General features: G+C 44.5%; 1 protein-coding gene across 2 annotated transcripts; it reads left to right on the plus strand.

The window, feature by feature from the left end:
• Positions 1-129: 129 nt before the first annotated feature.
• On the plus strand, positions 130-6793 carry PIERCE2 (piercer of microtubule wall 2). 2 transcript variants are annotated; one of them, XM_090029507.1, is made up of 3 exons: positions 130-259; positions 2081-2135; positions 5515-6793. In XM_090029507.1, the coding sequence occupies exon 3, from the start codon at positions 5524-5526 to the stop codon at positions 5875-5877; it is 354 nt and encodes a 117-aa protein (XP_089885633.1). In that variant the 5' UTR covers positions 130-259; positions 2081-2135; positions 5515-5523; the 3' UTR covers positions 5878-6793. The 2 variants fall into 2 exon arrangements, with proteins under 2 accessions (XP_089885633.1, XP_089885632.1); XM_090029506.1 differs by lacking the exon at positions 2081-2135.
• Positions 6794-10767: the final 3974 nt, after the last annotated feature.

Consider the following 10767-nt stretch of genomic DNA (forward strand, 5'->3'; position numbering starts at 1 on the left):
GCGCCGGGCGGGGCCGCCCGGGACCAGGATCGGGCGGCCCCGATACCACGGTGCCAAGATCGGGCGGCTCCGATACCACGGTGCGAGTCGCTCTGTGAGGCGAGACCGAGCAGCCAAGGGCAAAGCTAGGGCAGCGCAGGGAAGACTGGTGCTTCGGAAAGGGCCTTTTCTTCGCATGGAAAAAGAGGACGGTCCGCAAAGCGGAAGCTGCCTCGAGGAGGAAGAGCAGCTGAGGAGCAGAGCGAATAGAAACCCTGAGGTACAGAACTGGGCCGAGCCCCGTGTGCGAGACATCGCCCTTGTGCCAGTGACTAGACGGAGAAACAGCTTCATGTCCTTTACCTTGGGTGCCACTGGCAGTTCAGTACTGACAGCAGTCCCGCTATCAGACACGTGACAGGGCAAGGGGCAGAATAAGTGGCCAGTACCGGCTGGAGCAGCCTTCAACTTTGGCAGCAGTAGCCACTAACTCAGGGGTGGGCAAAATACATCCACTGGCTAAATCCAACCACCAGGGGATTTTGTTCAACCCATGGGAGTCTCTCAACCCCAGCAGGGAGGGGAGGGGAGGGGGCAGCCCCAGCTGCAGCACAGGGGTATGCCAGGAGCAGATCACAGGTCTGCCCCAAGCCCCAGCCCCACACTGTCACCATCTTGCAGTCCCAGCCCACCTGGTGCCTGGATGCTGCTCCTCACCTGCCCTCAGCCCTATCCCATGTACCCAGCCACACACCCCCTGCCTATGCAGGTCCTGGCCAGTTTTCATGGAGAACCTGGGATCATCGGGCAGCGACAGCAACAGGGCTGGCGCCTGAGGCAGAGCCACAATCCACTCCCCGCATACCCCTGCCCATGGAACTGGCAGCACCCATCGCAGGGGCATGAAGGAGCAGACCATGGCTCTGCCCCAGCCCCACACCATCACTGCTGAGCAATCCCCATCCTGGCCACACCTACCCATCCCAGTCCTGGATGCCACTCTCTGCCCACCCACAGCTACAGGCCCATCACATCTGCCCAGCTGAGCTTGGGGCAGAGCCGCTTTGGCATTTTAGTGAGCTGTTTTGGGGAGAGGGGGTGGGCCAGCCCACAACAGCTTACTAAAACTCCTTAAGTGGCCCTTTGGCCAAAATAATTACCCACTCCTGCAGTAACTATCTAAAAGTGGGTTGGACAACAGGACTCAGTGCCCACCTTAGAACATGAGTCTCTGGGAGCCAGCAGATCTTCTCTCCCAGCAAATGGACTCTTTCTTGTTGCCAGAGCACTTGAGGAAACCAGCTTCAAAGAAGGAAATTACTACAAAGGAATAACCTGTGTCAGATTCATCAGAGCAGCACTGAACAGTTTTAATAGCTATCACAATCCCCGAGTGCTTCAAAAAGGAATTAAATGATAAAACAGTGAGAGGGGACATGGGAGCCCCCTCAGCAAAACAAACATTTAGGACATGCCTCACTAGCAGGCATAGCAGTCTTGTAAACAGGACAGGTTGTAAAGCCTGGAGATTTTAACTGCACCATTGGACTCAGGTCTTGGCACCAATGCAAAACAAGTTTGTGGTAGCTAGCAAGCTAACACCAAAAGCTGACAGCTACCCTAATCAGTAACTACAACAACAAATTAACACTGAGGATCTGACTCATTACTAGAGAATTAGGAGGAAAATGGGACTATTCCACACTTTATACCTTCACAATAGGCAAGAGGGCATGTGGGGCGCGCACAGCCTGAGATGGTGTGCAACTGCAGAATCTTTTAGCCAAACAGCAATCAGATTCAGATAGACTCATTATTGAAGAACAAGTATTCTTAAACATCCAGTGCAGCTCTGAGAATTTGACAGTGAAGGTGGCCACATAAACTACAAATTTCACTGTAGTTTATTGGCTGATTTGAAAAAAATGCTAAAAGGAACAAGAATAGTGATAAGTAAATGGGATATTGAAAGTGAATTAAGTATTAATCATTTTACAAGTAACAGCTAATAATGTGGTTTCAGTTTTTAAGTTACAGGATCCCACTTAAATCCATCCTTTTTTATTTTGCCTTAAAAGCTTTTGTTTGGTGTTTTTTTAAGGTTACTAAGTGACAATCTGAAACCAGGACATTAGTGCACACCTAGAAGTCATTAGGTTGGTATTCAAAACTATGAACAAAAGTCTTCATAAGTTTTTATTATGGGCTTATTGCCAATTGCATATAGAGAGCATTTGAGTACCTTCCAGTTGCATTTTAAGTGATAAAACTAATGCCTATCACATGATGCCTATTTTCTCACCCTCTTCCCACAGACAGAAGTGTGTGCAGTGAAGTGGTTTGTTTTGTAAGAGTAGTGGGGCTTTGTCACTCCCCCCACCCTTTCAAATATACATATTGATGTTGGGGACTAGAACACCAGAAATTAAACCTTTCAGTGGAAAGTCAGATATTCTCTCTGCCACCCTTGAGCAGTTAGACAAAATATTTAAAAAATATGTTGTCAAGAGACCCATTTTTATAGTTCAAATAATGGAAATGACAAAGAGCATATAGCTCATTTTTTAAAGTTACTAAATCATCTATTAGAACTCTTCTTGATATCAGCTTTATTTAGACTCCCTAGAACTATACAAATAGCCTCCCTAGATTATACAAATAGAAAAGATCAATGAGTCCTTAAAACACACATATACGTAGGGAGAAAAAAATATCCTTTTTGGACTTACTTATATAAATATTATAAGAAATGTTTGGGCTTTAAACATTTCAGCAATGCTTTCTCCTCTAGAGTTATTCGGTTGTCATAAGTATCAGTTTTTTAAAACAATAATCTTAGTGCTGTTTTCCCAATGAACTTTTCATAAAAACTGATGGTGAACAATGTTGTGAAGTAAAGGTGACCTCTTAGGTCCATAATTGAACACTTCTATATATAGTGTTTGACATATTCAAAGCACTGCATAGAAATGAAGGCTTTGTCTATACCAAGAATTAGCCCCAACGTAGTAATAAAAAAAAAGACAAAACAACATTAATAACAACAACAGTTAGCACTAGCATTATAGGCCCTGCAGGCTGTTGGCTGCGCTAATAAAGCAATATGCTAACTTCATTTTTTCTGTGTCTATACTTAGGGATAAGCACCAATCCATTTATAGATGGCAGAAAAAGAGCTACTTGGGAGTGTAGAAAAGGCCTAATATTTGCAACAGCACTGTGAACTAATTGGGTAATATTAACATCCTTTTCTTGCAGATGAAGCAGCAGTCAAAAGTTAGCCAAAGAAGCTGACTTGAGCTACATCACAAGCCAAAAGTAGAGCCAGCATTTCATGTCCCGGCTCTCAACTTTATGGTCATTCTTCCAGACCACACAGTTTTGGCCATGTACTCTAATGACTTCTCTGCTGACTTAGACTGTTTTAATGAAGCTGGATGTTTTAGCAATGCATTGGGTGCAAACAGACAAGCACAGACGTTTGCTTCCACAGAAAAGAGTAGCAGCAGCGCACCTTGTGCCGCTGCTACTTATCCCCAGGGAATGCCCATGCCATGCACACTCTGACACACAGCAGGTTACCCCAGCTGCGGTAGGGAAGGCTAGGCCCAGCAACTGTGCTGGTCCCAGCAGCCTTCCCTGAGGTTTTGTGGGTTTCCAGGGCTGCAGCTGAGGCAGGAAACCTGGCCAGCAGCTGGAGTGTGGCTTTGGCCAGCTACGCTCTGGTTCCGAGTAGTGCGTGCTGTTGCCACATGTACCACCCCACTTTATTTTGGTGTAGGTTTCCCTGACCCCAGGAAATCCCCATGCTGCGAAGTAATTCTCCCCACCACACACTCCCCCTACCCCCGGCCCAAATATGTCCTCGTCTTTAAACTTCCACCAATGACAGCCAAATGTAATCTTGCTTTAAAACACCCCATTTAAGGACTAGTACCTCCAGCAGTTGTCATGCTCTGAACTTGATCCAAAACTGGAACTCCGGATCTAGTCCACTAGCTAAACATAGTTCCCTTTAATTTTCTTGTATAGAAATATATTTCTTCCCATAAAAAGGATCTACAGCAGGTGTCAAGCTCACCTGCTCCATGGCCCAGATCTGAGCTGCAGGACTCATAGCAGGATGTATTCAGACACGATGCTAGCTGTGGGAGTTATCACAGTCCTCACATGCATCTCCAGCAGGGCTGTGTACCCCAGAGTTTGGCCATGATCTTACCTCTGAATTCCCAGCCCCTCTACAAGCCGTAAGGGCCAGACAGCATGGCCGAAGGTTTGACACCCCTAATCTACAGTATCTGTCTCCTAGATGCCTAATAAAAAGCTTATTGGCCAGCTTACTATGGACTTATTATAACAACATAGAAAAGTTTAGCTTCCATCTTAAACTTCTCTCTCAAAGGAAGAGAGTCATTTCAGAGTTCAATAACTAAACCTATCCTCTTCAATTTTCTTCTTATTTGAGAAGGGAAAATACATGAATTCTAGAAATAATTAAAGTTTATTAAATGCTGCAATTAAAGCTAACAGGTGCCTAGGACAGCAGCCACCATCTCCTAAGCTACTACTAGTTAGTATTAATGAACTGTGATTACTTGATTGTATGGCATGCTCGTAACACTAGAATGGAGTGTTTGCTAGTCAAATTATGTCAAAACAAAATAAGAAAGGTATGACATTTTTAAAAATTCCAGGATTTTAGAAGGTGTTTGCAATCCTCCACTCACTCTAAAATTTCTTTTGAAAAAAAATGTTACTCTCTCCCCCTATTGTGTTAGCAGAAAAGTCTCCAGAGAAACAAACATGAAGTAAGCTCTCCTCTACCCTTTCCAGTTCATGGAATAAGAATCTAGTTCAGGAAGTAAAGTCTCCTAGTTTAATTTAAAATACTTTGCTGGAGTCAAGACACTTACTAGCAAGTTTAAAACTTCAGGTCAGAGCTTTGCAAAACTGTGCCCCACCCCCTTTTCCCACATACATAATTAACAATCATGTTTAGACTGGTAGCAACCCCCCCCCCCCCCCCAAGTGAAACTTTGCATTACTTTACTGAACCCATAATACACTGCTGTGGCCACCAAGAAGGCTAATGCTAACAAGTTTTTGGTAGACATCTATGCATAGCAGTTACCGCAAAATCAAATACACTAGGAAAAGGTCTTACATATTTACCAAAGTCAAAGAATGAGTCAGAATATAAGCATGGGGTGATACATGCTGCATAACCCTCTTTTTGCTATGATACTCTCTGGAATAACCTTACTTATTCATGGCTTTTTAAATAGAATATTAAATATTTCAAAATATTAAATAGCGATAATTCCACAGAAACTGGATTCAGTGCACTAAGTAAATAAATTCTAATGTTCTCTTGTAGAAGCATATTTTCTTCCCAAAGTAAAATAATATTCTTAAGTGTATTGTGACATATCAAATATTATCTGTGATTGTTTAATAGTGTCCTATAATAAATCAGAAATATTTGGTTCTGTGTTTATACAGAAATGAAACTCATTAAAATCATCTCTTAATTAGGAAAAGAAAATGACTTCTGCTGAGAAGCTATCATCAAGTTCTGAAACAGAGAAAGCCAAGGCTGCTTCACTGCCTCCCTGTGCAAATCCTGGCAATCCTGTGTTTTCCTGCATGTTGGACCCGAAGACATTAACTACCAATAATTTTTTGACAAAGCCTCAGCTTTTATTATTTAAAACAACTTCAGGTGAATATGGTGCCATACCACCAACCCCACAGATGGTACCCTGCAAATATCATGCAAAAGTTCAAACGTTTTCAAAACAACTATTAACTTGTGGATTGCGACAACACAATTATATCAACACTGCCATTGACAAAAGTAGGGTCTATGACTACCCAAACCTGCAGCACACTCTGTAAAATTGTGTTCCTGTATTTTTGCTGAAACACTAGCCTTCTAGATTTGGCTTGTTATTTTTATTATACCCAATTATTTTATTAGTATCAGATAAGATGGAGACAATGTAAGTGAGTATTTCTGAATATTTTTTCTGCACTCAAGTAAAATATACAAATCTTAAATAAAACTCTTGAAATCAACTTGATCTGCACCCCCTGTAGGACATTGGTATAGATACAGAATATGGCTCAATATCTTTCTGGTGTAAACAGGTTGTCCTTTAATAAGTTGGTACTCCACCTTCAGTCTTAGTATATTATGCTACTTACTCAGAACTTAATTTTGCATGTGTTCAATGATTAAGAAAGCTGGAACTTAAAAGTTGTTCCCCCTTCATACAGCAGATTTCCATGGACATTTTAGAGAAAGCACAGGAAGATGATTTCTTATAGGTCAGGGGTAGATGCTTTGATCTATTAGAACACTATATAGGAGTAGGGAGTAATGAGCAATTTGCATAAGGTGTCCAGAGACAGGCTATGCATTCTGCTTCCTAGCTATTTGAGAGAAGATGCCATCTAACATCAGAGTTTTTACTCAAACTATTCTTTGAGATTTTATAGTAGACAAATGTTAAACCTACAGTTACTGTTACAATATAGTTCCCATGCAGACTACAAATTAGGTTGAAGAGTACACTATTGTTTAACTATGAAAATGACAAGCACTGTATTTAAACAGAGATGGGTTTGATTTATGGTTTGGTTTAGAATTGATTGACTTATTCCTCAGATTAGAAATAAAATCTGTTTAAAAGACTACATCTAAAACAGGCTCTGGAAATAAGAGTATTCACTACCTGGAATAAATGATGTGGGGAAAAAAACAACTTACAATAAATTTTATATTTCAGCCACATATCTTGTGAATGATAGTATCTGTATCATTAGGTCCCAAAGAAGTGGTATTCAAACTGAAATAGTACTACTTTTAAAGGAAAATAAGACAATAGTGCAAATACTGGGATAAACTTTGGCACACACTCACAGCACTTCATTAGAGATGATAGACACAAGGAATGCTGGGGAGGTACTATTTATCCTACCAACACCTGCTCCACCATTCTTTAAATCAGAACCATCTGATCCATGGCCAGCAGCTCCACAGGTAGATTTAAGGACAGGTTGGGCCTTCTTGCATCAGTTCCTCAACACTAAATTTATCAAGTGCAAAAATTCAAAAAACTGTTGCCACTTAGCTGAGTATTAAGTACTCAAGAAAGTTTATTTACCACTTTTTCACAGTGACATATAACAAAGAAATAAGGTCTTCAATAGCTTGCTTGTGATCTGATATGTGGTAGGTAAATTAGCAACTCAAAATAAAAATCAAGCATGCATCACTGGGGCACCTTCAAGAGAGAAGTAGCATCTCTGAATCCTCTTGTATAGAAATGGTCTTAAAAATTATAGAAAAGTACTTAAAAGAGTACATGTGTATAATCAAAGTACAAATTTTCTTAAAGGTTGCTCTTGAGGCTTCAGGATGGACACCAAGAAAGAAAAGTAACAAGAAGTTATCAGTACTCTTATCTACACACAGATTTTAAGCAATCTACATGTCAGTACCATGTTAGCAGCCATATTCATATTAGAGGGTGGAAGGAAGGGTGGATTCAGAGTGGGTATGCTGGCACCATAGCAAGCCCCTTTGCCTGTGCACCACATGTGCAGTGAGCTCTTGAAATTCACTGGAATACCAGTGGAGCTCCATATGTCTTGTAGGTTCCATAATTTTGCTAGTTGGTCTGCCCAGAGTCCCTGCTTTCAAGCAGCTCTGGAGTAGTTTGCTCCCCCACACCTTGAATGCAGCATGCAAAAGGAAGGGAAGAGCAGCCAGCAGCAATGCTCAGCTTCTGCTTTGATGCAGCTGTATGCCACTGCTCCTTGTCCCCTCTCCTCCTTTCCCTTGCTGCTTAAATTTGTTGTGAGGTGTGAGGACAGAGAAGAAAAGCAAACAGCAGCAGGCTCCAGAGCTGCTTGAATGCAGGGAGACTGGCCAGACCCTGCAACTATCCAGTCATCTCATACAGCTCACAACATATACAGAGTTCCCAGAAGCAGCCCTGGTGATATGCCAGCAAACTCTGAGTTCACTAGCATCCAGGATCACAGGGAGGGGCTGCAGCCACATACTGGTGACAGTGTGGTACACATACAATGAGCTTTCTTCACTGCACATGGCCACACCTCCCAAAGGAATGTGGCTGCATCCCCATCACCACAGATCTGAATCTGCCCATAGGGGGAGCCAATTGCATGTGCATCTCCTCTTGATCACAATGGAAACTTCATGTACAAACCCAAAATTAGACTAGTACCCAAAGAGAGATCTTAACAGTTTCCACAACAACTCCTTTGCAATGATGTAGCATTTTAAAGTTCTTTTCTTTCAAATTGGATTTCTTTCTAAAAACATGCTCTACTAACCCACTGGCTATACACCAATATTGGCATCACCAGGCAAAATTTTCAGGAGGTGACAAACACAATTACTTAGGTCTGAAAATCCACATATATATTTTTAATGGAGCCAGAATTGTGTATCGGGGCAGAAGTCTCTTCTATTCCAGTGGAGCCAGGACTTCACCACATAAATAAAGTGTTTTTCTGAATTATTTCTAGTAAAGATAAAAATTTAACTCTGACTCCTTACCAAGGTGTTGATGACCAACACGTGCTCACCATTGACGAACTCTCTTTTGTTATTATAGTGATTGCTTTGCTCATTATAGCTTTGTGAGCCTCCAAATGAAACACTTCTAGCTTGACCACAGTATATTTTTTCAAAACCTTTTGTAATGTCATTTCCCCCGAACAATGTCCAATGAAAGAATGTCACAGTGACTAGCTCCAAGCCAAAAAAACAAAAGAACCCTCAAAACTGGTATGTCTACGTATGAATCCTGATGCGATGGAACCACGGTAGATATTTCACTGCAGGACTACTAACTGTGAGATGATGGAAAATGTGTGAACCAGTAGCTACCCAACTGTCACAGGGCGGGGCGCAGGGGCAGCCGTGATCCCTCTAACACCCCCCTACCATGGGGGTTTCTCCGTACGCGCGCCCAATATACTCACCCCTCCCAGGCTTCTGTCCACCCTCTCGCCCTTTCCGGGCCTCTAGTCGAGTGCTCAACTGTCGAGCTCCTATCAATCAGGCCCCTAGCAGCACGTCCGCCCTTCTCCAGGCTTACTCTCGCATGCCTGCCCCTCTCCGGGACTTCTACCGCGCACTCGCCCTTCTCCAGGACTTAGTGTCAGTAGGGTGCTAGTCGCTCACCCTGGAGTCTCTTATTTTAACCTGCCTGTCGGGCTTGTTCTCGCGTGTCAGCCTCTCTCCTGGACTCTTACCACACGCTCGCCCAGGCTTCCTGTTCCCATATGCCTGCCCTCCCTGGGCCCTGTGCCGCGCTGCCCGCGCTTCTCGCCCTCCCTGGGGCCTATGCCGTGCTGCCCGCGCTTCTCGCCCCCACTCGGGGCTTCCTGTGGTTGGGGCTCAGGCGGCCTTAGCCTTACCTGGCCCCCAGACCCGCCTTCTCGGGCCTAGCTCGCACGCTTCCCGCGCTTGGGGCTCAGGTGGCCTATAGCCGTGCCTGGCTCCTGACCCTTTTTCTGGGTCATATACCCCACTGGGCAGAATACTGCCCCCCTACAGGGCCGGGGTCACAACACCCCACAATGTCGCGCCTCTCCCTGGCACTCGCCCATAGTGCCAGCTCCGGCACCAATCACTGTGCCGCCCTGGCACCGCTTGCTGTGCTCTTACTGGGCACCAGGAACCCCCGAATTATTGGGGAGCTCCCATGAGGCCTCCTCGCACCCCTACAGCCTCACCCGGTCCTCCGGCATTCACACAAACAGCCCTACCGCAAAGCAAACTACTAGCCAACCGGCTCTAACTCAAAATAGCCCTACTGGCTATAACATAAGGGTCCAAGCCCAAACTGGCCCTCTTGCAAAGGCATCTCTGCCAGGATTCTCTCTGCCCTCGCCATGCTGCATCCCCTTAGGTGCTCAGGCTGCACCGCTTGTCTCTACACTGCTGGGCTCTTCTGCAGAGCTCCCGCACTTCAGGCTGCCAGAAAGGAACTGGCTCTGGCCTCAGCCTGGTTGCTTATAAAGGCCAGGCCCTGCCCCCTTCTAGCCAGCTGACCCACATTAGTTGCCCCGGCAACCCTCACCTGTGCTGCCCTGTTGATTGGCAGCTGTCCTTATTACTATTGCTAGTAGCGAGCACCCTAGTGCTCTGCTACACCAACTTTTAACTGTTAACTTTAAAGCCTGTCACCAATCCTCTTTCCTTAGCCAGTTCCCCGTTTTTTACTTACAAAATGCAACTTGTCTGAATGCTTGCCAATAAAAAAAATCAATACATTTCTACTTACCCTCAATTTAGTAATGTATAAAGCTGCATTTATTTCATAGACATCGGGGCTGGAAGGGACCTCGGGAGATCATCGAGTCCAGCCCCCTGCCCAAAGGGCAGGAAGTCAGCTGGGGTCATAGGATCCCAGCAAGATAAGCATCCAATTTACTCTTGAAGGTGTTCAATGTAGGTGCTTGAACCACCTCCGCTGGCAGACTGTTCCAGACCTTGGGGGCTCGGACAGTAAAGAAATTCTTCCTTATGTCCAGCCTGAAACGGTCTTGCAGGAGTTTGTGACCGTTCAACCTCGTCATCCCTTGGGGCGCTCTGGTGAACAAACATTCCCCCAGATCCTGGTGGTCACCCCTGATAAACTTATAGGTGGCCATCAGATCACCCCTGAGCCTACGTTTTTCCAGGCTAAAGAGTCCCATGGCTCTCAGCCTATCATCGTAAGATCTGTTTCCTGACTTCTGATC

The sequence above is a fragment of the Crocodylus siamensis genome, chromosome 15, assembly GCF_052110815.1.
Source record: "Crocodylus siamensis isolate JL-2025a chromosome 15, ASM5211081v1, whole genome shotgun sequence".
NCBI lineage: Eukaryota > Metazoa > Chordata > Crocodylia > Crocodylidae > Crocodylus > Crocodylus siamensis.